The following is a 26,319-nucleotide window of genomic DNA, read 5'->3' on the forward strand; positions in this document are numbered from 1 at the left end:
GTTAATGGGGACATCCGCCACGCCCCTCGAACCTTTCGAATCTGACACTGAGTTATCCTTCCCCGGATTACCCCTCATCTCCTTAGATTCCCTATTCCTGTTACTCCCGTTTTCATGTATGTCCCGATTACCATTCCCACTTTCGTACGCGTTTTCATATTCGTCATCTGGCTCCTCCACTGCTATGTACGAGTAACGCAAATCTGCAACGTTACTCTCAATTGCAGCAGCCTTGGTACTCACAACCTTGTTCCCATCTGCCACAATAGGCGTAGATCCAGTGCTGAATCCACGACGGTGGCTTGAAGCTGAATGGCCAGAAGAATGACGTAATGAAGGAAACCCTGAAGCTGGAAGACATACAGATGGGTTATACGCACTCGATTTAAGTTCCTGTTGCTCATTTCTCTCCTCCAGTGCTTTTTGTAGAAGAAGCTCTTCCTCGTTACTCAAATCTAGCTTGTCTAAAAGGCGCTCAGTCGTCTGGATCGAATCAAAACTTATCACTGACACATTTTCATTGCGTAGCCTCGCTAACTCAGAACCGGTTCCTGTCCGTTTCTGCACGCTTTCCAACGGCGAAAACACCTCAAAACTCATCTACACTTGAAAAGACACGATTTTTCACTCTTTAATAACCATCAATAGACCTGCTATTGTCCTTAATTGCACTTTTGTTTGCACTTTTCCTCCTTTTCTTCATGGGGTCCATCGTTCTGAATTGTTTTTCACCGTTGTTGTTTTTTTTCCTTTAATAACGGTTTGGTCATAATAATAATAATAGTAGTAATAATAGTAGTAATAATAGTAATAGTTGAATCATTTTTAGGCCAAGGGGGAGGGGGAGTCGGTGGTAAGCAGTTGTAGAGTCATTATGTTAGTGATGCTAAAGAACGTTTTTTTTTTGTATGTAGGGATTATAAACAGAAAAACGGCTGAAAACTGGCTTGTTTGATGTTGAAATATAACAAAAAGTATCGAAAGAGAAAATAGAGAAGTGAATAAACCGAACCGAACCGAAGAGGGTGGTGGTTATGGGTATGGAAAGGGAGGATAATTAATAACTGAATTGAATTTTAACTGTTTTTTCTCCGCAGGAAGGAAATAAGTAAGAAAGGAGACAAACAAAAAAAAAAAAAAAAGGAATAGAATAGAATAGAATAGTAGGGGAAATAGAGAATTAATGGTGATAGTCTAGTTTAGTTTAGTTTAACTGAGTCTTTTTCGGAATACGATTTGAAAGAAGTCCTTTATTATGATTATAATTATTATTATTAGTTTGGTTTGGTTTCGAAATTTATACCTTCTCGACCTTGTCTCCCATATATTCGAGGTAGTGGCATCCAAAGACAGACCAATGGAAGTTTACCACTGTGTATAAGTGGCGGTAAGAGTTTTCGAATTCTTCCATATCAATAGCAGCGAGACTTTCCTTGATTTCCAATTCCTTCTTGCTTGTTAAAGTCCGGTTTGCCTTTGAAGGTGATTGGAAAGCAGAGGAAGACAATGTAGCAGTTGGTTCATCGCCTGTTGCTGCTACGCCGCCGGCTGCGGTTGATGCGGAATTTGTAGTGTTTCCGCACATACTTATGAAATCTTGCTTGACAGTTCCGTCTTTGGAGCATTCTCCAAATTTGAAAACCACATCTTCAAGGGACCTGAACACCCTAGCTTCAAGAACCCCATACACATCGCTCAGTGGTTGAGTTTGCTTCGACAACCACGATGTAGAGAAGTCAATCTTCTTCTGGTCAAGAGATAGTTTAGCACTAGAAGAAGATGGTAGTGGCTGTGGTAATTGTTCTTTCTGAGAAGATGATTCTGAGCCAGTATTTGATGATGCATTTTCTTCTGGATTCTGTCTGAGATACTCTTCCTTCAACTGATCGATTACCTTGTTTAGCTGAACTGCGATACTCAAAGTATTCTTAGTCCATCTGCAGTTTCCATGTTCATCAGTGATGATACTGACTATTTCTTCTTTCAACCTTTTGGTAGTGTAGCTCTTGATGATAAACTCTTTCATCGGTCTGGTGAGCTCTGTATTGTTTGCCACGAGTTGTTTAAATAGTAATTTACAAACCATCAAACAAACGATTTGCCTAATGTCAGCCCGGAGTAGTATTAGTCTTGCGTGGTCAAATGACAACGCTGTGGGGTATTCTTTAACCATTTTTCTGCACGATAAAAGGCTTATCACACTCCTGATGCAAACTTTGTAAAGCTGTGGGATAGAGGTTGGCTTAGAAGGATCTATTAGCCCGTCATCACATGCCTCCTTGTACTTGTCCGCGAACCACTTTAGGGAAGATTTTAGATCTACCCTGCTGCTGTTCAACAAAGATTGGAAGTATTGTTTTTCGAAATCAACAGTATTGCTCAAGAGAGCTGGTCTTAGGATTCTAATCTGATGGTTGGCTATATCCAACTTCATTGCTTCCAATATCTGGAACACTAGCCTTAGGGCTTCCACCAATGTTGGAATGGAGTTATTCTCCTCTGCCTCTTTAAACTTCAAAGACATTTTGTCTACCCACGGATCTCTCATTGGAGCACAGTGGTGCTTGAAAAGCTGTGACAGCCATTCTGAAAAGCTTGACATCACGAGCGAACCCTTTAATAGCTCTTGTATTAGCAATTCAGTGTCCAACACGTTTGCCACGGTTGAGACCTCCTTTTGAGGCACAATGGTCACCAGGACATCCTTTAGGGTATTGAATAGTGGCACTAGTCTTGATCTATTTTCATCGAACACGTCAGGCCTTTGGTTGTAAACGAAGATTTCATTTTCCACATCGTTCCAGTACTTGTCTGCAATTTGTCTTTTCTTGATACCTCTTTCGCCATCGAGGTTTGGTCTGAATTGGAGCATTGGGTCGAAAACTATATCGTGTCTCAATTGCGGGTTCTTCACGATCTCTGACAAATCGATCTCTTTCAAACATTGCAAGTTAATTGGCGGTAAGGGTACTGGCGTTGGGTATGTTTTGATGTACTTTATCCTTTCCTCCAACGAGATATCCTTGCTGTCTGATGAGTGTAGGCGGTGCGTCATCAAGATGGCATTTCTCAACGAGAACTGGTCCCTCTTGAGCGATCGTTTCTTTCTTACGAGTCCCACGGGGTTCTGGCTGGCGTTTGAGTTTGAGTTCGAGTTTGAGTTCGAGTTCGAGTTCGAGTTCGCGTTCGCCTGGGCCAAAGAAGTGGACGAGTTATTAGAGTGTTTCAACGTCAAGCGTGCTGGGGGTAACTGTTGTTGTTGTTGGTGGTGGTGATGATGGTGATGGTGATGCTTGGAAGTAGTGGGGTTTACGCCGTTGTGTTGGGCTACGTTGCTCATCTTCCGCAACGAAGAATGCAATATGGTTGGTACCGAAAGAGACCTCATTTTTGATCTTTGGACTCTTGAGAACGAGGGTGCCTGTGTCTGTGGGGTATGTTGGGGTATTTGATTATGCATTTTCCGTTGTTGGTGAGCGGAGGAGTTGTTTGTGTTGTTGTTGGTGGTGGTGGTGGTGGTGGTAACATTTCCGAAAGTCTGTTTTCCGGCAGACCTGGACATGGTTGTATTGTTCAGACTCGAGCTTGAGTTTGGGTTTGAGTGAGGGTCTGATGAAGTAGACATGAGGCTGGTTACGGCCGATGTTGAAGTGGAGGGGGGTGATGATTCGTCTGGTCTGATGGTGGTGGCGGTGCTATGATTGTGGCGAGTGGAGTCCATGAGATCATCCTCATCCTCATCCTCATCATCATCATCATCATCCTGTTCCTGCTCGTGCTCGTGCTCGTGCTCGTGCCCCTGCTCCTGCTGCTGTTCCATGTCTTGTTCTTTTCTGTTGTGGCGTTTTGATGGTACGGCCGGTGGGGCCACGAATTGGCCCGTTTGCGAGTCGAACGGCTTGAATATGGTGGTATTGTTGTGTGAGATGGCCGTGTTGAAGGAGGAGGGCCGTCTTTCTGCGTTGAAGTTTGAATTCGAGGAGTGGGTGGCCATGGACCTGCCGGACGACGATAAAGAGGATGTTGATGTTGAGGTCGAGGAGGAGGAAGAAGAAGAAGGTGAGGTTGACGGCGAGGAGTCCATGGTATCTCTGTGTGCACCTTCTTGGATGTCGATGTCCATGTCCATGTTGATATCCATGTTGACATCCATGTTTGTATCTCCGTCCATGTCGACGTCGTCCATCTCTATGCCAACACCATCCCTATTGATGTTTGCGTTGCTCTGTTGCATATTCTTGTGAATATCCTGATTGTGCTGAAAAACGTTTCTTTTTTCGGAATGGTTCTCGAGAGGGCCTGAGGGAGGGAAGAGGCTATGACCTGGGCCTTGGCTGTGGCCAGGACCTGGGCCAGGGCCAGGGCTAGTGCTCGAACCATGGCCCTGGCTGTGGCCAGGGCCTTGGTGCTGCTCCTTTGCATGCGACGGGGTAACAAACCCGTTACTGCCCATCTGTCTTGCATCCTGGACGTACTCGTCCAAGTGCAAGTGCAAATGGGAGCCAGGCCCCATGCTGGCGGACCCTAGGTCGACGCCCACAAGCTGGTCCTCCCTGCTGCCGTGATCTCTCGGCCTGCTGCTGCTGCTACTGCCGCTCTGGTCGCTATTTGACTGCGACATAGCGCTACCAGTGGTACTCCTGGTACCCCTGGTACCTGTACTTCCATTGTCGTTCGTAGCACTACCATCAACAAGGCCAAGGCCAAGGTCAAGGCCGCTGCCGCTGCCACTGCCTATATTGGCGCCTGGCTGGAGGTTTCCCGAGTGCGGGCTGCTAGACGAGCCTTGCGACGGCGGGGAAATCACCACTGAGGCAGCAGCAGCAGCAGCAGCGGCTGCTGCTGCTGCTGCTGCCACTGCCGCTGCCTGAGAAGCGCTGGCGCTACTCGAATTATTCTGGGAGCCTGCATCCTGCATTTGCAACGATTCCTGCGGAGGAGTATTCGCCTGAGTCCTTGTCTGCTCCATGAGTGAGGTATCTGATATATCTGATTGTCTGTAGTACTGTAGTCCTTGATTGATCCTTTGTAGTCCTTGATGATTGGTTCCTTTTGGTTCCTTTTGATTCCACTCTAAGGTCTATTCGACCCCTGGTTTCAGTCTAGTCTAGTCTAGTGAGGATGAATCTAGTCTAGTGATGTTCTAGCGTGGTTGCTTGGGGGAGGCAAAGGCGAAGGCAAGAGCGTAAGTCAAAGCGAAGGCGTCTTTTTCTTAAATAAATAAAGTGACTTGTAGATGGTTAAAGCTGTTTATTTATTTTTTTGTTTGGGCAGGGCCAGGGGCAGGACCAAGGCCAGAGCCAGGCTTGGCCTGGCATGGCCTGGTGCCGCCATATACACGCGTATATATACATGTATACATGGGTATGAGGGGCCTGAAGTCCAGGGGGGGGGCGGGTTGAGGCCCACTTTTTAGCGCCGTAGTCACGTGATATACCTTACCCCGGGTAACCCCCGTTTTTTCCACTTTTTCGCCCCTGAAAACCGCTTTCGAAGCAAATCTCTCGAAAAAACGAGACACTTCTGACTCTGCCAGACAATACTCCCAGTATTTCCAATTTTCTTGTGTAAAAGAGTTTGGACAGAGTACAGAATACAAAGGGGAGGGGAAAGTAAAAGGGAAAGTAAAGAAAGACTATATTACCCGGAGACAAAGTGACTACCCGGACACTGCGTGACCTCCGCGGATAAAAAAGAAAGACGACTCAGCTCTGACCGCGTCACTGACTCCGTCACGAAATCACCGGGAAAAATTGAAACGTTGCATTGGCCTACCTACCTATGAAAAAATTAAAAATAAAATACAATACAAACTGAAATTGGGAACGTAGTATACAATGGTGAGTGCGTGTGATGTTGTTGTTGTTTTTTTGATTTTCTGAGGAAATAATGAGAAAGGAATGAATTTCCCCCCCTAACCACCGAAACCATACAAAGTTCTACCTTGTCTCTTCAAGGCGTACACAACATCGAGAGAAGTAACAGTCTTTCTCTTGGCGTGTTCAGTGTATGTGACGGCGTCTCTGATGACGGATTCCAAGAAAGTCTTTAGAACGTTACGGACTTCTTCGTAGATCAAACCGGAAATACGCTTGACACCACCTCTTCTGGCCAATCTTCTGATGGCTGGCTTGGTGATACCTTGGATGTTATCTCTGAGGATCTTTCTGTGACGCTTGGCACCACCTTTACCTAGACCTTTACCACCTTTACCTCTACCGGACATGTTTGTTTATTTGTTGATTGTTTGTTGCTGATTGCTGCTTGCTGCTTGCTTTGAGGATGAATATAGTAGTGGAAGATCCCAAGGTCAGGCCAGGAGGGCCCTTTATATACGAAAAAATATTTTTTCTGTATCTTGTATTTACAAGAGACAAGAGATACGGCGAAAAGCACGCCTGTTGGGGGTGGGCGTAATCCGGCAGCAAACGGTCGTGTTTGCAGGTGGTTTCTGTTGCGTTTGTTTCGCAGTGCCCATTGCCCATGCCATGCCGAAAGGCGTGCCAGACGTTTCACTATTTATCTGGGAAAAAGAGGGAACCCCCTGGCACGACGTTACCCGGTGCACACCCGTGCACCGCATACCCAACCCCAACGTTTTTGTTTTTTTTTCTGCCAGGGGAACGAGGGAACAGGCGTGCCGCGCGGTTCGCGGCGCAGGTGCGAAGTGCACAGCACGGTGCTTCCGGCCAGAAACGCAGGCTCGCTTTGCACAGCATGGCGTCGGGTGCGAATACTATGGCCATTTGCGGTCAGAGATTGGAAAAGATTGGGCGCGCGAGCCCCCTGGAAGGGAAAAAGAAAGGCGGCTTGTTTTTTTTTCGACGATCGCCCAGAGCACGCGCGAGGAACTTCTGGTCCAGCGCGTGTGAACCGCACAGCACGCTAAATGACCGTCCAACCACCTGCCAGGGGGGCCCATTTCTGACCAACTGCAATTTCCCATATATAAGCACCTTTCAGAAACATGTTTTTTCTGTCCCTTCTGCCAGACACTTGGATAATTTCTGTTCTTCTTGTAATAGGAAACATATAGTTAGAGAAACACACCAACCAAGCATTTAAAATGGCCAGAACCAAGCAAACCGCAAGAAAGTCCACTGGTGGTAAAGCACCAAGAAAACAACTAGCCTCCAAGGCTGCCAGAAAATCCGCCCCATCTACCGGTGGTGTCAAGAAGCCTCACAGATATAAGCCAGGTACCGTCGCCTTGAGAGAAATTAGAAGATTCCAAAAATCCACCGAACTATTGATCAGAAAGTTGCCTTTCCAAAGATTGGTTAGAGAAATCGCCCAAGACTTCAAGACCGATTTGAGATTCCAATCTTCTGCTATCGGTGCCTTGCAAGAATCCGTCGAAGCCTACTTGGTCTCCTTGTTCGAAGACACCAACTTGGCTGCCATCCACGCCAAGAGAGTCACCATCCAAAAGAAGGACATCAAGTTGGCCAGAAGATTGAGAGGTGAGAGATCGTGATTGTTCTTTCCTTTCCTCTTCCTTTCCTCTCCTCTTCTAATTCTATCTTTATTATCTACTTATTTTACTGGCTAGTCCAGTTTTTTTCAACGCTTCTTTTCCCCTAGGAAAAAATAGAGAAGCGCAATAAGTATATCCCAGGTGTATAATAGTTTAATATCAATCGAGTAATATACGGTTTTCTCAGGAATAACAACTGCCTTAGTCTAGTCCACAGACATGCTCGTCAAGATCTGCGGCTTGCAGTCTGTTGAAGCTGCTCAAACAGCGCTGGATCGCGGCGCAGACCTGCTGGGAGTCATATGCGTCCCCAACAGGAAACGCACCGTCACGCCAGCAACAGCAAAACAAATCTCACAACTGGTTCACCAGGGCAATCATTCCCAAGGGAATCACCAGGCCAGGCTTGTCGGGGTGTTCCGGAACCAGCCTCTGGAAGAAGTGCTCGCCCTGTACCACGAATACAACCTAGACGTTATCCAGCTTCACGGCAACGAAGATGTGGTCCAATGGAGAAAATGGATCCCCAAGGACATCACGTTGATCAAGGCGTTCCAGTTCCCTGGCGACTGCGACGTGGTGACATCGCCAGCGGTCGCACAGCTCCAGCTGGAAAACGTGCTGGTGCTGTTCGACTCGGGCGAAGGTGGCACGGGCCAGCAGCTCGACTGGAACGGCATGGCCAGCTGGTGTCAGAACCAAGGTAATACCACCCGCTTCATACTCGCGGGAGGACTCACCCCAGATAACGTGCGCCACGCCATCACAAGCCTCGCGCCCCATGCCATCGGAGTCGACGTCAGCGGAGGTGTCGAGACTAACGGCCAGAAGGACATGGCCAAGATCGCTGCCTTCATATCACAGGCGAGGGGTCTATCTATCTAATAAGTAAGTAGAGCATTGGTTAATGAATACATAGGTAATAATTACTGTATTTCCCCTAGCTAGTACCCAGCTCAAGCAGAACCGGAGATGAAGAACCACTTGTCAATGGACTTGTCGATTGGCTCGTCTGGCAAGACGTGTGCTGGTGGAACAGCAGCAGCAGCTTCGGCAGAGTAAGTGGCAGTGTCGACCAACGTGGTGTTGGTCAAATCGATCTTCTTAGCGTCAGCAGACTTACCGGAAATCAACTTCTTCCAAGCTTCGTTACACTCCCTGATCACTTCTAGAGCGTACTTCTTGTTCTTGGCTTCACCAGAGAAGGCAAATTGGTTTTCTGGCTTACCGTCTGGAATCTTGTAGATTCTGAACCATTCGTTAGTGGCTCTTAGCAAACCTGGCAAGTGCTTCTCGACATCCTCAATGTCGTTCAACTTTGGAGCCAATGGATCGTTGATGTCGATCACAATCACCTTCCAGTCGGTCTCACCTTCGTCCAACAAAGCCATCACACCAAGAACCTTGACTTGCTTCACTTGACCAGTGTATGCGACTTGTTCACCGATTTCCAACACATCCAATGGATCGTTGTCACCAACAGCCTTGGTTTCTGGGTGGGACTCGTTAGGGTCTTCCCAGGTTTGTGGGAAAGCACCGTAGTTGTGGATGTAACCGTGGTGTGGGAAACAGTTTCTCACAAATCTTAGCTTACCCTTCTTGGTGTCTTGGATGATTGGGTTCAACTTCTCCTCCTTGGTGATTTCCAACTTGGCGTTGGTCCAACGTGGGATTTCGACAACCATGTTGAAGATACCATTGGCTTCGTCAGCGTACAATGGGATGTCGTGGAAGGCAGACACTGGCTTGCCATCCTTTTCGATGAAAACTTTGTAGTCCAAGGTGTTCTTGGCACCGATTTGTCTGGTAGTGTAAGACATTGTTACTATAGGGAGTACCTCAATTGATATCTGGTGACTATGTACAATTTACAAGTTACAATTGTGACCAAGAGAGAGAGTCTCCTGTTACCTCCTGTTACCTCACCCTGCGTTTTGGAAGTTGGACAACGTTGTCAATCTAAAATCCTATTTATACTGGAAAGTTTCAAAGTTTCACGGCATTTGCTTTTCCTCGACGGGGAATTTTTTTTTTTTTTTTTTTTTTTTGTTTCCAGAGAGCGAGAAAAAAAATAAAACGGGAATGTCACGTGATAACACAAGTTTTGGGAGGCGACGCCACAATTTTGTGGTGTTACCCGGGGTACCATTGGTTACCCGGGGGACGCCCTGAGGCACCCACCTGACCGGAAGTGTGCCGTGTGTACGTGTTGAGACGGAGCATATCTTATGATAGGGTAACTACCAATGTAATAGGCGGTTAAGTATCAAGATGATACATAAGGGATGTTTCATGGTGAAACATCATTATCCATCTGAATTATTATATAAGGAGGCAACAGATCTAGGCAATGACCACTCGACATAGTCATGCAAGATCCCCAGGTGCATCAACATACGTTACTAGATATATAGCTAATAAACAATATGGATTCATCAGATACCCGAGATCTTGATTATAAGACACGTGATTGGAAATATACCCAACCACTACAGTACGCTCCTCGGGCCTCGAGACCCCAACAAATAAGTAGCTTCTATGGCCAAGTTGGTAAGGCGCCACACTAGTAATGTGGAGATCATCAGTTCGACTCTGGTTGGAAGCATTTATTTTTTGCAGTTTTTACTGCCTAAGGGCATGGCAGGGCCCTGGCCCCAGCCCATGGCCATGGCCATACTCTAGCACCAATTATACTGTTACACTGTTACAAGTACTACACCTACACCTACACCTCTATATATCCACCTTTACCTTGCCCCACCTCACCGTATGAACCCCTCGTCCATCATCTCTTGGTCCACGTCCGGCCCACCCATCGGGATGTTGTGCTGCCTCGCACTCATCAACAACTGCCGGAAATCCTCGTAGTGAGGCTTGTTGATCGTCACTTGCGGCCGCAACTGAAACCCCTGTCGACACAACGGACACAACCCCTTCGATGTCTCCGTGCTCAACCACTGCTTGATGCAATGCACATGGAAATTGTGATTACACAACCCTAACACTATCGGACACCCGTTCCCAGGGTACTCGCACGACGGACACGTCCCATCGTACCGGTTTCGACAGATCCCACACACATCATCCTCCTCATCCGTATCCGTGTCTGTATTATCAATATTATCAATATCCACATCTTCACATTCCTCATCGTTTTGTGCCATCGAATTCGACCTCATCTTCGAATCTTTCACATTCCTCTCTCTTGGAATATCCCAAGCCCAAGTGCTCACCAAACTCACATCAACAACCTCTATTTTCATGCTGCTGTTGCCTCGATATACACCTACCTATCCCTCTCTACCCCCCTCTCTATCTCCCTCTATCTCCCTCTCTCTTCATCTAGAGATGTAATTCCTCTTGTAAGCCCAATTTTAATGCTTGACACATACAAAAGAAAAACCTTTATAGTCGTCAGTCAACTAAGTATATAGCATGTACATACGATAAAATGTATAACTAGGAACTAATAATATGAGAAATACAACCAAACTAGTGCACCCCCGAGTTACCTCCCTTTTTGGGCTTGTCAACCGTCAATGTAGACCCACCCCATTGTTTCAAACTGTCCAAAAGCGTATTCTGATCGTGCAATCCCGCAAAGTCATCGCATCCTCCACGCGAAATCCCATTGATGATAACGTTCGGAACAGTTGACCTCCCGGTCTTGCCACCAATGAACTTCTGCAATTCAGCCCCGTTTTCGTGCTTGTCCAACTCAACTACAACGAACTCCGGATCAAAAGTGTACTCTTTCAAGATGCTCTTTAATCTCTTACTGTATGGACAATAAGTCTTGGAAAATACCACAATTGGCGATTTCTGGAGAATTTCCTTGTACTCAGCCTCTGGATTGTACTTGTCTTCATCATCCAAGCCGTCTTCGCTGGTCTTGACTACGCCCTTCCCATTCCCGTTATTACCACTCTTCACTGCATCCTTCGTGTCGGCACTCACAGAGTTGCCCTTGGTGTTAGATATGTCTTGCTTGATGCTATTGATCTCACTGTCCACCTTCTCGCTGTTGGAAAGCGCACTGGCAGCCGTAGGGCTGTTTGGATCAAGGTAAGAACGCGTTGCCGATTGTGCATTTCTTGTAATGAAGAAAAGCACAAATAGTAGCATCCCAGTGAGACCCAAAAGTCTAATATTTCTTTTGCTCAGCATCTTGATCGTCTCTGGTATTATATACTCCCTAGATACCTTAGCCAGAACCTCGTTTACTCTCCGGCTCTACCTTCCCCGTTCAAAGGTTCTTGTTCTTGTTCTTGTTCTTGTCTCATCATATTCGCATTTCTTTATAATTTGGGGAATAATCATAGAGAAACGAAAACACTATTAAAGACATAATCTAGCGAGGTAAAAAAAGTTCAGTTGTATAAAAGTCACTTGCTATATTAACTACAAAATGCATTTACGCTGTACAATTAAGTTAACCGAAGGATCAAGAATGAATTAAGCTCTTAATTTTTTTTTTTGTTCTTTTCATGTTCTTTTTCTTACCTTATTTACTCTCTTCCTCCATATAATATAATTATTGTAACGGCACTGAGAGTGCGGTGATGACAGAATGTTTGATGATGATTATGTTGATGATGATAATTAGTTAGTTTTTAAGTTCAAAACTTTCCCTCTAGGGCGTCTGCATGACTTTGTTTCAAGTATTGCAATCTTTCATCAACGTAGTTGCAGATGGTAGTCCATTCCGATTCTGATTTGACAGCCTTTTCGAAATACTTGAAGTGGACTCTTGTCTTGCATACGTATTCCTTGAAGGTCTTGAACGCCTCCAATTCCAAGTCGTAGCCGTGCATTCTCTGTAGGTTTCTGTACGACCGGATGTGCTTACCGTTTTCGATTAAATCCTTGGTTAGGGCAAGGCCAACTGGATCGAACTTGGGCAAGTGGGAGTGTACAAACATAACGTCAGCAGAGTCAACGCTGAAGTATTTTTCTAGGTAGCTCTCCTGGTATTTGTAGTCCGGATCGTAGGACGCAGGCTTGTTGGCGTACTTCTGTTTGATTTCCTTTTGTGCCAAGAGGTATCTGTCGTAATCTTGCGCGAAATCGTGCTGCAACATACAAACCCCACGGAACCCTTCGCCGTTTGCCTTGTGGTAGCCGTCCACGGTAGGCTCGGAGCGGACTTGGTAGAAGGGCAAGCCGTAGTGGTTGGCTGCCGCGATGAACGTTTCCTTGTCACCTTCTCCGGAAGAACGCTGCGAGAAAATGGAATAGTACCACGAAGGCCCATAAGCGTTGTAGTACAGTGATAGTAGGACAGTACGGATGTGCTGCACCTTGTTTATCATCATTTGGCCGGATTCAGTGGAGGCATCTGGAATGGTGCCCTCCAAGTCGTGTAATGGGACCTTGGACAAATCGCTTAGATCCTGGGTGTAAACGGATGGAGGCGTGACGTCGTCCATCGTGTTGCGCACTCTTTGGTAGGATAGCGGAATGTTCGCGATATCATAGTACACAGGGTGCGTAGTACGTCTCCAGAAGTCCGGCCATAGAACAAGCCCGTTCTCCTTGTAAACCTTCTCGTCGAATATATTGTCCAAAGGTTTGATAGGGAAGTTATCGGCATCTAATAGCAACAAGTTCCGGAAACTCGACGCAATCATGGCCAAAGACTTGAACTGGTAGCCCTTGAACTCTGTCTTTTGGATCACATCGTCTGGAAGCACATCCGAGAGATAGATACACTTCGCATTGTATTTTGGAAGCAACACGTTGCAGAACTCGTCGTCTCCTTCGTCATTGGGAGGGATAAACACTTCCACAGGTAAAGTGGTTCCGAAATTTCTCACCGTCTTGATAATCAAAAATGCCATAATCGAGAACTTCCCACCACCAACGGTAACAATACCATCACCACTGTACGCATTTGCCGGAAGCTTCATCTCGTTAATCGCACGCACATAGTTGGTATGTCCGTCCTTGAGCATCGCGATCTGTTTCTTTGTAAGCTTCAAACAATTCGATAGCTCCTTACCGGTAAGTTTCCACCACTCGTTCACATTATCCTTCCTGTATCCAATATCGCCCTTGAGATTACAATTGGGGTCATAATTAGGCGTGTTAACTCCCTCTGGTCCATACTCTTTCACGTACTGGAACGCACGTCCGAAAAACGACTTGAGCAACTCTCTCTCTCCAGAAGAAGAGGAAACCTTCGAATTCTTCCCGCTCGACCCTGATCCTTCCGTCTTACCATTGCTCACAGGCTTGGACCCAATTCCCGCTCCTACTTCCTCCCCACTACCCACCGTCTTATCGTCAACCACCGCCTTTTCGTGATCTTCCTTGTATTTGTCAACGTATTCCTTCAACGCTCCCGCATATTGGTCCACACTCATATCAGGGCTCAAGTACGATCCCGCATGCGTCAACAAAAACACTAATAGCCCAGCTATAGCAACTATTTTGACCAGCTTCTGCATCCGTTTTCGCGAGACTACCATATCGAATTTTACAAATTTTATCGGCAAAAAAACACTCTACAACCTTCGAAAATTCCTCAATTCTTTCGAACTTTAAACTTACAAATTCAATCCCCAAAATTCCTTACACAAACTGTCCTAATACAGCCCAGCCGACACTCTGATCCCACACTATATCCTTTGTTTTTTGTTCAGTTTCTTAGTTGTGATGGATACTATTCAATTTTTTTTTTTTCAATGTTTATTATCTTTTTTTCATTTGACACTTTTCCATGCTGAGAAAAACGACAAAAAATATATATAATACTATATAATACTATACAGTTGTCTTCTGACAAGTCAGGACGCCTTTATTTTGCTTTCGATTTTGCTTGGACGTCAGAGTTCCTGTTTTCTGTTTTCCATGCTCCTTTAAGTGCGGTTTTTTTTCTTTCTTAGCGTAAATAAGAGAGTGCATGCATGCATCATGCACCGCGCATCGATTAGATAGATACAGTGGTTGTTGCTATATATACAGCTAAGCCGAGAATACGGACGGGAGTTTGATAAATTTTCTTTTTCCGGGGGTATTAGGGGACCCTTTTGCATGCGTCGATCGACCGGTACTGTTTCCCGGGTGGTAGGTGGGTGGGTATTTTTGGAACGGGTTTTTGATCTTCGAGAGATAATCACGTGGAATATGCATGGAAATGCGCAGGTTTCTATGCAAAACGTTCCAGAGCGCGGAACGGGAATGCACCCACACACCGCGCCATATATATATACATATACATATACATATACACACACACACATTTTAGATGTTGCGCACGGCCTTGAGGCCCTGAGCGATCTCTTGAGCGATCTCTGGAGCGAGGTTTTGGTATGCGGTGGCCTCGAACAGCGAGTGGAGGTGTGGCGGGTTTGGAGATGCGGGTGCGGCCATGGCGTTGACGAGGTCTTTGTAGGCACCGAACAAGGCGGTGCATGAGTCTCTTGTTTCCTTTATCTTGTTCTTGATGAGTTGTCTGAGGTCTTTGTCCTTGATGCGCTTCAACTGGTCCAGGCTCTTCAAGGTTGCCAATGTGATCAAGTAGCTGTGGTTTGCCTCCCAGGTTGACTCGACAAAAGGCGGGCAAGCTTCTATCAATTGTGCTAGTCTTTTGTAGTCTATAGAGTCAGATGAGTCTAGGGATTCGTATAGCAGGCGGATGATGCGCCAGGTCCAGAGTTCGTGAGTCGACAAGGATTTGGTGAGTGTTTCCTCTTGGGCTAAGGTATCGTCTACGAACTTGTTCTTTTCGTTTTTTGCTAGACTGTAGAAGATTAGCTCTCTGGCAATGCTGATTTTGAGCCATGCGTTGTCGACACGTATTGGGGCCATGATCTTGTGGAACGTGGGCGTGGGCGAGGACACGTCCTCGCCGCCCCGTTGGTCGAAGATCTGGAAGTCCCTGTTGTCGCTCCAGCTCATTTCGTGGAAGTTTTCCATGCCGAACGTCTGGAGCGATTCGATGAGCGGTTTGTACTGGTCGAGTTTCTTTTCGTTTAGCAATCTCGAGAGTTGCAACGTTTCTGCCATTATGCTCCACCTCGTGAAAGATTTGAACATCCTCTCGTAGAAGTCGATGATGCCCGGGACTTTGCACCAGCTCTTGCGCTCGAAAGCGGCCACCAGGAACCCGCTCATGTTTTTCAAGGAAGCGTAAATCGACTGCGGAGCCAAGATGTTCTGGCAGTAGCTGTAGTTCTTGTTTGGCAATATGGTCGAGAACCGGGTATATAGCCAGTGGTACACCAAGTCGTTCTGTACATTCTTGATGTTTAATGTCTGCAAATGGCTATAAGCCTTCTCGGGCAAACCCATATACGTGTACAACAAGACCAACCATACCCTGGTATCGTAATTGAAGGGGTCCACGTTTTGGTAGCCCTCTAATATCGATATAGATGCAACCACGTTCTGTAGAGTGATATTGCTGTCGGCGCATAGGTTCTTGACGATCTCCAACACGAAATACGAACAGTCTGAATAATCGGTCTTGGGCTTCGTAGAGAGCGAGTCCTTGTATTTCAAGAACAATTGCAAGTGGTCTCCTTTACCAAATAGCTCCGACATTGCCTTGTCGTGAATGAGCCCCGATGGAAGTTTCTCAAACATGGCCCTCAGCTTGTCCTTATCCATATCCAAGCTCTGCAAATCAACGGGACAACTTGGCTTGTCGTGGTACTTTTCAATGAATTGGAACAGAACCTCGTCAAGTTGTTCGCTGCCGTACAGCTTAGCAGCGTACACCCGAGCGAGCATGTAGTTCCTAGAGCTCTTCTGTTTCAGCACTTCCATCACCTCAGCAAAGGGTTTGTCCATCTTGTGACCAGCCTCAATGATGTTCTGCAAGATCCCATAGTCGTCAAGATTGTTCAACAGAGAAATTCCGTATTTCCAAGTGAGCTTGTGTTCCTCCAGTTTCTTCAAATGATCCATCAAGAAGTTCTTCAAGTAAAGGTCCAAGAACGTCCCCTCCTTCCAGAATTTAATGATCTCGTCAACAATCTCCCTCGACTTATCGTCGCCGAATAACTCGCACACTTTGCAATACACAATCAACTCTTGCTCGTTTTCAAACGGTTTTAAATCACTCGTCAACTTGTACACCAACCTAGGCACAATATCCAGCTCCTTTTCACTTAGACTGCCTTTGTCCAACTGGATCCACACCACAGTGGCAACACTGTTCCAGAACTGGAAGAGCCTCGATTTCGACTTTTCGTTCACCTTAGACATTTGGAAACTACTCTTGCACAAATGTCTCCAATTGAGATCCTTCAACGACTCCAAAAACCAATCATAACACGTCTCAGAGTTCGCATACTTCATCATAGCCCTTTCGTAAGGCTCCAACGCCCTTGATGTGTCAAATCCAAGCTCCAATAAAAACCGGTGACACATAGACAATGACTTCGCATCGCTTGGCGGCGATTTTGCGTCTAAAATCTGTTTCAACCCTTTCTCAAACGAGTATTTCGTAGGACTTTGTCTGAACTTGACATACTGATCCAAAATCTTATAATATGTAGCAGATGGGTACCTTTTCTGCAAAGAGCTTACGAACTGTGCTGCTTTCTTGAATAATTCTCGGTCCAAAAGTTGGAACAACTGGTGATCCTCTGAGTTCATTATTTCCACGCTCAATTCAGAACCTCAGTAAACTATAGCAGCACAAATACCAATACAGCCAATTTTCTGGTTCCAGATGATCCTTTATGGCTCTGAAAACTACTGATAAACCACTTCATCTACCACCATTTCGCTGGATTCAAGATGGCCTTTGAATCATATATGGCCTTTTTTTTTTTTTTTTTTCTTTCTTCTTCAGTTACCGAATATATGTTACCCGGACATAAACGAAGCTATATCCATACATATCCAACACAAACGAACAAACGCAAAGAGACTGGTGCAATAGAGGTTCATTCAAGGCCTTATTTCACCCGAACCATGGCCAGAAATATGATCTACTACTATCCGTCCTTCTTTCCCGCTTGAACGACCGTCTATGGACCAAGTAAGGCGCCAGTAGTCGCAACTTGTTGTAGTTTCTGGCACCAAAATCCAAGAGATGAGCTAGGTAGTTTCTTTTTTTCCTAAGAAAAAAAAAATTTAACAATGAAAAATCTATGCGATGCGATGCGATGAGGTAGACAGGTAGACAGGTAGACAGCATCGTTCGTTTATTTACAAGAGTCTAAGCTAGGTTTGTGAGTGTAGTGTGTGTTGTTTATTAACAAGGTATTAAAGGATAGTAAGCACATCAAGACATACAAAAAAGTAACAATGTCCAGTATTTACAAGACTTTATCTCGTAAAGAGAAGGATGGCAAGAAGAGCAACAGTGGTAATGAGAAACAGTTCATGAACAAGCAGCGTACGCTACTTATTTCTTCCAGAGGTGTGACGTATAGACACCGTCACTTGATCCAGGACTTGAACAGTTTGTTGCCACACTCCAGAAAGGAGCCTAAGCTAGATACGAAGAAGGATCTTGGGCAGTTGAATGAAATTGCTGAGTTGTACAACTGTAACAATATTATTTTCTTCGAGGCCAGAAAGCACCAGGACTTGTACCTATGGCTATCAAAGCCTCCAAACGGGCCAACTATCAAGTTTTACTTGCAAAACTTGCACACGATGGACGAGCTAAACTTCACTGGTAACTGTTTGAAGGGTTCGAGACCAATTTTGTCCTTTGATGGGAGATTCGACACGCAACCCCACTACCGTTTGATCAAGGAGCTATTCATTCACAACTTTGGTGTGCCTCCACAAGCCAGGAAAATGAAGCCATTCATCGACCATGTGATGTCGTTCAGCATAGTAGACGATAAGATTTGGGTCAGAACGTATGAGATATCGCACGAGGCCAGAAACACTGTTGAATACGAGGAAAAAGAAGAGGACGAGACTTCGTTGGTCGAAATAGGTCCTAGATTCGTCATGACCCCAATTTTGATCCTTGAAGGTTCGTTCGGTGGTCCAAAGATCTACGAAAACAAGCAATATGTTTCTCCAAACGTCGTCAGAGCGCAAATGAAGCAACAGGCTGCCAATGCTGCCAGGACCAGAGCCGAGGCTGCTGCCGAGAGAAAGCTCAAGAAGAGGGAAAACGTCCTAGCTGTGGATCCATTGTCCAACGATGCTTTGTTCAAGGATTAAAAAGGATTAGAAACAAACAATATCAGAGAATAGACTTCCCCCTCCCACTGTACACTACTTTTACATACAATATATATCTATATATATCTCAAGTATAGCCCTATTTCGCATATTTTTTGAATACTGGGATCTTAATTCGTTTATTCCTTTACATACTATACCTTTTGAAATGGTAGGAGAATATTTAATTTTTGATTTTATGTCTTATATCCAAGCCCAGGGCCTCATAACTATAAACACCTTAATTTCTTTTAATGTTCACACACCGTACCTTCGTTTATACCTTCCATATCGTTTCATTTAGTGCTTTTCGGCATTGGTAATGTGCTTGTCCAAGTAAGCCTTGATGAAATCTTCTTCCTCCTTCGAAGAGGCAGTGAACAATGGCTTGGCTGCTGGCTTACCCTTGAATGGGTTTGGAACAACCAACAACAACACAGCTCCCAAAGTACCAAGAGCCAATTGATGTGGTTGGACAGTTCTACCTAAAATTGTGTATGCACCACTCATCTTTGAATATTTCTAGCAATGTGTTGTTGTGTTGTTGCTCCAAAAACAAAGCCAAACAATAAAACAACAAACCAAATACCCTAACAGAAACTCCGCTAAATACAAAAACCCTTTCCAAAAAACCTCTCTATACGTTCTTCAAATGGTTAAAGATCTGTCTTAGTAGGATTTCGGTAAAATCTTGAAATTTTTCATACATTCGGGAAGCGTGCAAAACTTCAACACACCCACACACCGCACCATATGTCTGACCAATCATATCGGAGAAGAGAAGAAACCGTGCTTCTCGCTCGCTAAAGGGTGCATGTTTACGCCATTCACGATGCTGGGAGACCGTACGACAGGTAGGCTTTGGTACTGGCTCATGGCGCATACAGATATCTTTTTCTCAGCTTTTAACTCACAGTTACTGTGCGATCCACTGGTGAGGTTATCAAATTCCCGAGAGTCACATCACGTGACCAATATCAAAAAAGTTTCAAAAAAAAAAAAAAAAAAAAAAAAAAGAAGCAGCAGTCCTGAAATCTGATAAGCAGCCTTTCTTCCCTTAATGACCGCACATCTTACTGTCCCATTAGATCTATATTACACCTGTATTGTGTTCTGGTAATTGATGTGTGTATATAAGTAGATATTAGAATTATCAAGAGTGGGTCCCATTTGAACGTAAACGTGAAAATGATGGTGCTTACTCAATTGATTTTGTGTTTCTGCAGCTGGACAATTGCAGTTTCAGCCATATCGTTAGAGTCCATCTTCCCACAGCGGTATATCAATGGATTAATCCAGCAAGACTTAGCCCTGGATGGGTCTCAAAAGAAAACCAAGGAAACGAGCGACTTTAGTGTTTTCACTTCTAGCATTGATGACGCATATTCTTTGAGAATTAAGCCTGTAGATCCCAAATCTCTAGGCATCGATACTGTGAACCAATGGGCCGGATACTTGGACTATAAGGACTCGAAGCACTTTTTCTATTGGTTTTTCGAGTCTAGAAATGATCCTGTGAATGATCCGGTAATTCTTTGGTTGAATGGGGGTCCAGGATGCTCATCTCTTATTGGGTTGTTCTTCGAATTGGGTCCATCCTCAATTAATGTGGATTTGAAGCCTGTATACAACCCATATTCGTGGAACTCGAATGCGTCGGTGATATTTTTGGATCAGCCAGTGGGCGTTGGCTTTTCCTATGGTGATTCTAAGGTTACAAATACCGATGCTGCAGCGGAAGATGTGTACATTTTCTTAGAATTGTTCTTTGAAAGGTTCCCACACTTGAGAAACAACTCTTTCCACATATCTGGTGAGTCGTATGCAGGACACTATCTTCCTAAGATTGCGCATGAGATTGCTGTCGTTCACGAGGATGATTCTTCCTTCAAGCTTTCATCTGTGTTGATAGGAAATGGATTTACCGATCCTCAAACACAGTATCAGTACTATGAACCAATGGCCTGTGGTAGAGGTGGCTATCCTTCGGTTCTTGAACCAGAAGATTGCAAAAAAATGAACGACAGTGTGCCCACATGCGTGACTCTCAGCGAACGCTGTTATAAATCGAACTCATTAATCCCATGTACCATTGCCGATCTCTATTGCGAACAACAGATTACAGGGGTGTATGAAAAATCTGGAAGAAGTAACTACGATATACGGTCTACCTGCGATGCTCCTGAATTCTCTGGCGCTTGCTTTAAAGAGGAGGTATACATTACCGAATACTTGAACTTAGAAGAGGTCCAGGAAGCATTGGGAGTTGAGGTGAACAAGTTCGAAAGTTGCAGCAGAGACGTAGGCATTGGGTTCTCCTTCTCGGGAGACAGCCCCAAACCGTTCCATCAGTATGTCGCAGAACTGGTCGACAAAGACATTGATGTTTTAATCTATGCTGGTGATAAGGATTACATTTGCAACTGGCTAGGAAATATGGCATGGACTGACAAGCTTGAATGGAAGTACCACGAAGAGTATGAGAAGCAAAGTTTGCAAAAATGGATAAACGAAGAGACAAATGAAGCTTTAGGTGAAGCCAAATCATATGGGTCGCTCACATTCTTGAGAGTATACGATGCTGGTCATATGGTGCCTCATGATCAACCTGAGAACTCTTTACAATTTTTAAACTCTTGGATTCGTGCCGTTGATGGCAAAAACTGAAAGGCTCTTTCATATATTATGATAATAAAGAGACAATTTATTTTGCTAACATAACATACTTTTGGTTCTTGGTCCTGTATTTGTCCCATACATAAACTTTTTATACATGTGTACTATGTATTATATTTTAATCAATTCCTCTTTTACATCATCGTTGGTTCATCCTATAAACCCTAATCAAATTTTGCAACCTGGTAATTATCTCAACACATTCTTCGGCAGAGACAGCTTCAAAGTAATATCTACGTTCTCTGTCTGGTCTGTGCACAAAAATTTTGAAGTATTCAGGAACTCTTTTTGATCTTTTAACCAACGTAATTTGACTGACATGGAATGATTTAGTTTTGACGTTTTCATGAGTCCAGTTAAGGTCTCCATCAGGTCCGCTGATGTACACGTAATCACCATCGATCACCAATGTTCTTTCATGCTTGTTGATAAATGACATTTGTTGTCTCCGCCACACCTTATACTTGTAATACGATCCAGTGAATAGGTCCTTATAACTAGTATTACCAGAAATGCTGCTTGACCTTTTGGAAGTGACGCCGAGTTTACCAGACTTTAACGATGTTTTTGACGTATTTTTCAGTTTGAAGAAACCAGAAGCCGATGAAGTGTGGTTATGTTTGCTCATGTTGAACAAACTTTTCGTGGTCGAAGTGGTTTTTCCTTCCCCTGTCTCTTCCTTTACAGCCTCTTTAGCCTCTTCATCTTCTCTGTTCTTCTGCATGAATCTGTTATCGTTCGCCATTGTTAAAGTTAAAGGAGTTAATTCTGTACTCTGAATTGTTTGTAGTACTGGCTGATTGGTTGCTTTCATTCTGTCAAACTTCTTGGTCCTTGCGTCTCTTTTCTTGAGGACCTCAAGTTTATAATTACCATCCAAACTTGTGATATAATCGTTTAAATCTAGAATGAGGTCTCTGTTTTCCAATTTGAGTACATAATCTGATGGATCAAGATTCTTCAACTTACAATAAGACACCAAAATTTCGTTTATCTTTGAAGACACTGGTACTTTTATATTCGTGAAGTTAAATTGTGGGTTTAAGTTCGGATACAAGAAAACCTTAATGGTTACAATATTGGAACCGGTATTCGAAGGTTGCAGAGAGTTTGCTGGTAAGATTGACTTATAGTAACTTAATTGGTTAATATGAGGCGAGTTATCTGGTGGTTCTTGGACTACTCCTGTATCTTTCATCACTGCCGGCAACGGAGTTTCCTTTTCATTCATCTTAAACTGTTCATCACTAGTAACATGGCATATAACCACCTCATTATCAAAGACGGTATCAATTTTTTGGGTTCTTTCAAGGACACCAAAATTATCTTCAAATGGTTCACCGTCTTCGTCAACAATCTTAAGCGTAAAGTAATTGGGATTAACAATTTCATCTGGAGAAAGCTCTCCGGTTGAGTCGGGAGGTTTAAATTCTGTAGAGTAGCAGTATAAGCTGTATCCCAATACTTCGAACACCGTTGCAGATTTCTTAACAGCAATGGTGAATGGTTTCCTTTTATAAGCCTTGGAATCTTGGATATAAACGTCCAATTTCAAGGAATTCCTTGGAAGTTCCTTAACCGCAGATACACCTGAAAAGTATTCCAAGGGATTCATCTGTGTGACTTTATCCTTATTAAACATAGCAGATAACGCTGATTCACTTTTATTTTTAGAAGAGGGTACATCAACCTTTTCAATGACAAGTTCAGGTTCCTCTTGTTTAGAATCATCAACTTCGTCATCCTCATCAATGCTCGTTTCAGTCAAATTCGAGGACGTCCTTCTGTGTCCGTTGATAGGCTTGAGGTGTCTTGAACGGTTAGAAAAAGTGGTTGATCCAGAGTTGCGGTGGTGTGTACTTCCATTTGCACGCTGTTCCGATTGGGAGGAGCTTAAAGTACGTTTCGAAGAGTTAGTGGCCGCATCCTTAGGGACAGATTGGGACAATACTTCTCTGTGAGCCCTATTCGCCATGTGTAGTAGTTTAGTAGCCTTATCCAACTCATTATCCAATTTTGACTCATCGGCTGAATGGTACATAGCCATGGTTCGTGATTGAGGAATGGAGTTGCTAGGTATGTCATGTGAATCAAACGTCATAGAAGATAGCTCAGAGGAAGGCACTTGGCTCGATTCAAAGTCATCCCCGCTAAAGTCTGAATCCAAAAGAGACTCACCATATGAGGATACATCATCGTGAATGCCATTGCTCTCATCATCACCGTCTATTAACAAGTTCGGGGAATTGAAATTGCTAACACTGACTCTATCATTCAAATGCGACGATATACCTCTCAATTTGGAAGGAGAGCTAGTGCTTATTTCATTTGGTTGGTCAAATGGTTTCAAATCTGGCTGATTCAAATAAGACTCAATATACGAAGAAGTGGTGTCATTTTCAGCAGCAGCAGCAGCAGCAGCAGTAAGCGCTGTATTTTCGTTCTGCTTATTTTTCTTATTCTGCACTTTATTCACTTTGTTTCGTTTCTCCCCACTGTCATTAGAACCCACAGTATCTGAGCTTTGTAGAATATTGTGCGGATTCAATGGGAAATTCTCAAGGAAAGTGTTCCTCTTCGCAGACTTAGCCTTCTCGTCTAACGTCAAACTGCTAGAAGAGTTATTATTACGTTTTTCTTTCCCAAAGAAGTTCACCACTGCACCCTTATCATACTCGTATTTATCATCATCATCATCGTCGTCATCTTCCAAATTATTGAGACCCTCGTGCGTGTAAAGAAAGTGGTCATACAAGTTGAGTGCCGGCTTTTTCAGGGAACCTGCCCTGGATCTTCCGCTTATGAATATCGCCTTACCAGCACCACTCCCTTTGCTGTCCTTAGACGCATTGCTCGACGAACGGAACAACCTGCTGAGCCGAAGACCAGACTTCTTCACCGTTTTCAGCTTTTCAGACGCCCTAGAAGTACTTCTCTGTAACGACAAATCGCTACCTCTACGATGTAAACTATGAACCATCTTATTCTTCAAACTGCTAGTATCAGCAATGATCGACTGTGTTCTGGACCGCGACTTCTCCGAAATATCGGGACTCGAATTGTTCTTTTTCACAGAAGGAACTTTCATAATACTGGGATTCGGCCTCAGCCCCAATACTTCCTCCTCTTCTTCCACCAACGATACCATCGTATTGTTATTCGAATTAGAAAACAGTTTAGACCCCGTACCACTAATATAATTACCTGTAGCTCGGCTTTGCTTAATATATGAACCCGCTATTGGAGGTGAGTCTAGCGACTGCAATAAATTACAACCATCATCCCCTTTGTACAATTGCAGAACTGTATCATTTATCTCACCATACGGCTTAATAATTCGATTCAATTGATCCTTTTCAGAGCTCTGTTTCAAGAACCTGGCTCGAAGCTTGTTAATTGTTACTTCAACATCCATGCTTCCAAAAGGATACAAATGTGAGAATATTTCCTCAATCCAGTGGTAAAAAAAGAACCAGGAGAAAACCCCAATATACTATTTCAGAATCTCAATTGATTTGGCTAGTATAATTGCTCAATAGACGCGTCTTATATGCTTATTTCGTTGTTCTTTTAACAACTTTACCCAAGCTTTCTAAATGTGCACGCTTATTCCCTTAACAAAAGTTTCTGCGTAATATTCAAAAATATCAAGAGAATGTCTTGAAAAAGAAAGGTCAAGGTCCCCGGTTCAACTCTCGACATGACCTTTACTGCTGAAAAATTCCGCCCAAGAGGAAAGTTCCATGAATTTCTTTTTGTCGCAAAATTTCAAAGCTCATCGCCTTAGGTTTGAATAATTTCTATGCGATGCGATGCGATGAGCTTCGATAACGATGAGCTTTTGATGCGTTAGTGCAGGGTATTTCACTGCTGACTTGTGGCGTGAGCATTTAGCAGGATTTTAGCAAAAGGTTTATATTTGGAGTTGAAGTTAGGGTTTTGATATATCGAGGATAATAGTCGGGTGTTCTTCATTGTATAGCAGAAGAAGAAGAAGAAGGGAAACTTGAAAGGTGATATTACTATAGATAGATAGGTAGATATGGTGCTGTCGAGTAATTGGTTGAACTTGGTGAAGTCAGATGAATCTGTAAAGTCGAGCAAAAAGAAGAAGAATGATGTTTCGAAGAAAAAGCGTAGTACTAAACCTAGCGCGAAGGTAAAGAAAGGAAATGTTGAGGACAGAAAAGGAGCAGCAGGTGTTATAAAGCCCAAGAACAGCTCCAAGATCATGGATATGGTGGCTACCATGAATAGGGAAATTGAAAAAGTGGAGAAAGAAAGATCGACGAAACGGCCTAGCGAGGCTAGCGATGGGGCAGACTCTGTGTTGAAACAAAAATTGACGGAAGACATTGCTACTAATAAATCATCCAGGACAAATGAAGTGGGTAAGTACATTGCAATGGACTGTGAATTTGTTGGGGTTGGTCCTGAGGGTAAGGAGAACGCGTTGGCTAGAGTTTCCATTGTCAACTACTACGGAAATGTGGTGTTAGATTTGTTCGTCAGACCAGAAGAGCCAGTAACAGACTGGAGAACTTGGGTCAGTGGTATAAAGCCTCATATGATGGCCAATGCTGTGACGAAACAAGAGTGTCAAAAACAGGTTGCCAACGTGTTGAATGGAAGAATCCTTGTAGGACACTCTGTTCATCATGATCTAGCAGCTTTAATGCTGTCACATCCTAGAAAAATGATCAGAGATACTTCAAGACATATGCCGTTCAGACAAAAGTACAGCGAGGGGAAAACTCCAAGTCTAAAGAAGCTCACGAAGGAAGTTCTGAAATTGGATATTCAGGAGGGAGAGCACAGTTCAATTGAAGATGCAAGAGCAACAATGCTTTTATATAAATCGGATAAATTGGAATTTGAAAAGTTGCATAACAAGCAATTTGGCGGGCCATAGACTAAGAACTAATTACAATTCTCTTTTGGGGAGCTCATAAAAATAAAAAAATGAGGTGTATTCTATTAAAGATATCTCCAATGTATGTAAGCACACACACACACACACACAC

General features: G+C 44.1%; 13 protein-coding genes and 1 non-coding gene across 14 annotated transcripts; 6 read left to right on the forward strand and 8 right to left on the reverse strand.

Annotated features, from left to right (window-relative positions):
* Positions 1 to 1,297: 1,297 nt before the first annotated feature.
* On the reverse strand, positions 1,298 to 6,226 carry SOK1 (Sok1p; the record flags this gene model as incomplete). Its single annotated transcript, XM_022820783.1, has 2 exons — positions 1,298 to 4,989; positions 5,944 to 6,226. The coding sequence occupies 2 exons, from the start codon at positions 6,224 to 6,226 to the stop codon at positions 1,298 to 1,300; spliced, it is 3,975 nt and encodes a 1,324-aa protein (XP_022677212.1).
* An 840-nt stretch (positions 6,227 to 7,066) lies between these two features.
* HHT1 (histone H3) lies at positions 7,067 to 7,477 on the forward strand (the record flags this gene model as incomplete). The annotated part of the gene is made up of 1 exon (XM_022820785.1): positions 7,067 to 7,477. One exon carries the CDS (start codon positions 7,067 to 7,069, stop codon positions 7,475 to 7,477), a length of 411 nt encoding a protein of 136 aa, XP_022677213.1.
* A 219-nt stretch (positions 7,478 to 7,696) lies between these two features.
* TRP1 (phosphoribosylanthranilate isomerase TRP1) lies at positions 7,697 to 8,362 on the forward strand (the record flags this gene model as incomplete). The annotated part of the gene is made up of 1 exon (XM_022820786.1): positions 7,697 to 8,362. One exon carries the CDS (start codon positions 7,697 to 7,699, stop codon positions 8,360 to 8,362), a length of 666 nt encoding a protein of 221 aa, XP_022677214.1.
* Positions 8,363 to 8,433: 71 nt separating this feature from the next.
* IPP1 (inorganic diphosphatase IPP1) lies at positions 8,434 to 9,297 on the reverse strand (the record flags this gene model as incomplete). The annotated part of the gene is made up of 1 exon (XM_022820787.1): positions 8,434 to 9,297. One exon carries the CDS (start codon positions 9,295 to 9,297, stop codon positions 8,434 to 8,436), a length of 864 nt encoding a protein of 287 aa, XP_022677215.1.
* Positions 9,298 to 10,009: 712 nt separating this feature from the next.
* Positions 10,010 to 10,082, forward strand: KLMA_R606. Its single transcript has one exon. It is a non-coding gene; the product is annotated as a tRNA-Thr (tRNA).
* A 157-nt stretch (positions 10,083 to 10,239) lies between these two features.
* Positions 10,240 to 10,740, reverse strand: APC11 (anaphase promoting complex subunit 11; the record flags this gene model as incomplete). Its single annotated transcript, XM_022820788.1, has 1 exon — positions 10,240 to 10,740. The coding sequence occupies one exon, from the start codon at positions 10,738 to 10,740 to the stop codon at positions 10,240 to 10,242; it is 501 nt and encodes a 166-aa protein (XP_022677216.1).
* A 229-nt stretch (positions 10,741 to 10,969) lies between these two features.
* On the reverse strand, positions 10,970 to 11,644 carry GRX7 (glutathione-disulfide reductase GRX7; the record flags this gene model as incomplete). Its single annotated transcript, XM_022820789.1, has 1 exon — positions 10,970 to 11,644. One exon carries the CDS (start codon positions 11,642 to 11,644, stop codon positions 10,970 to 10,972), a length of 675 nt encoding a protein of 224 aa, XP_022677217.1.
* Positions 11,645 to 12,096: 452 nt separating this feature from the next.
* MNN2 (alpha-1,2-mannosyltransferase MNN2) lies at positions 12,097 to 13,947 on the reverse strand (the record flags this gene model as incomplete). The annotated part of the gene is made up of 1 exon (XM_022820790.1): positions 12,097 to 13,947. One exon carries the CDS (start codon positions 13,945 to 13,947, stop codon positions 12,097 to 12,099), a length of 1,851 nt encoding a protein of 616 aa, XP_022677218.1.
* A 775-nt stretch (positions 13,948 to 14,722) lies between these two features.
* MDM20 (Mdm20p) lies at positions 14,723 to 17,083 on the reverse strand (the record flags this gene model as incomplete). Its single annotated transcript, XM_022820791.1, has 1 exon — positions 14,723 to 17,083. One exon carries the CDS (start codon positions 17,081 to 17,083, stop codon positions 14,723 to 14,725), a length of 2,361 nt encoding a protein of 786 aa, XP_022677219.1.
* Positions 17,084 to 17,740: 657 nt separating this feature from the next.
* Positions 17,741 to 18,619, forward strand: BRX1 (ribosome biogenesis protein BRX1; the record flags this gene model as incomplete). The annotated part of the gene is made up of 1 exon (XM_022820792.1): positions 17,741 to 18,619. One exon carries the CDS (start codon positions 17,741 to 17,743, stop codon positions 18,617 to 18,619), a length of 879 nt encoding a protein of 292 aa, XP_022677220.1.
* A 300-nt stretch (positions 18,620 to 18,919) lies between these two features.
* On the reverse strand, positions 18,920 to 19,129 carry ATP19 (F1F0 ATP synthase subunit k; the record flags this gene model as incomplete). The annotated part of the gene is made up of 1 exon (XM_022820793.1): positions 18,920 to 19,129. The coding sequence occupies one exon, from the start codon at positions 19,127 to 19,129 to the stop codon at positions 18,920 to 18,922; it is 210 nt and encodes a 69-aa protein (XP_022677221.1).
* A 678-nt stretch (positions 19,130 to 19,807) lies between these two features.
* On the forward strand, positions 19,808 to 21,286 carry ATG42 (carboxypeptidase C; the record flags this gene model as incomplete). The annotated part of the gene is made up of 1 exon (XM_022820794.1): positions 19,808 to 21,286. The coding sequence occupies one exon, from the start codon at positions 19,808 to 19,810 to the stop codon at positions 21,284 to 21,286; it is 1,479 nt and encodes a 492-aa protein (XP_022677222.1).
* Positions 21,287 to 21,434: 148 nt separating this feature from the next.
* Positions 21,435 to 24,710, reverse strand: AVO1 (Avo1p; the record flags this gene model as incomplete). The annotated part of the gene is made up of 1 exon (XM_022820796.1): positions 21,435 to 24,710. The coding sequence occupies one exon, from the start codon at positions 24,708 to 24,710 to the stop codon at positions 21,435 to 21,437; it is 3,276 nt and encodes a 1,091-aa protein (XP_022677223.1).
* A 627-nt stretch (positions 24,711 to 25,337) lies between these two features.
* Positions 25,338 to 26,207, forward strand: REX4 (putative 3'-5' exonuclease; the record flags this gene model as incomplete). Its single annotated transcript, XM_022820797.1, has 1 exon — positions 25,338 to 26,207. One exon carries the CDS (start codon positions 25,338 to 25,340, stop codon positions 26,205 to 26,207), a length of 870 nt encoding a protein of 289 aa, XP_022677224.1.
* Positions 26,208 to 26,319: the final 112 nt, after the last annotated feature.

The sequence above is a fragment of the Kluyveromyces marxianus genome, chromosome 6, assembly GCF_001417885.1.
Source record: "Kluyveromyces marxianus DMKU3-1042 DNA, complete genome, chromosome 6".
Classification (NCBI taxonomy): domain Eukaryota; kingdom Fungi; phylum Ascomycota; class Saccharomycetes; order Saccharomycetales; family Saccharomycetaceae; genus Kluyveromyces; species Kluyveromyces marxianus.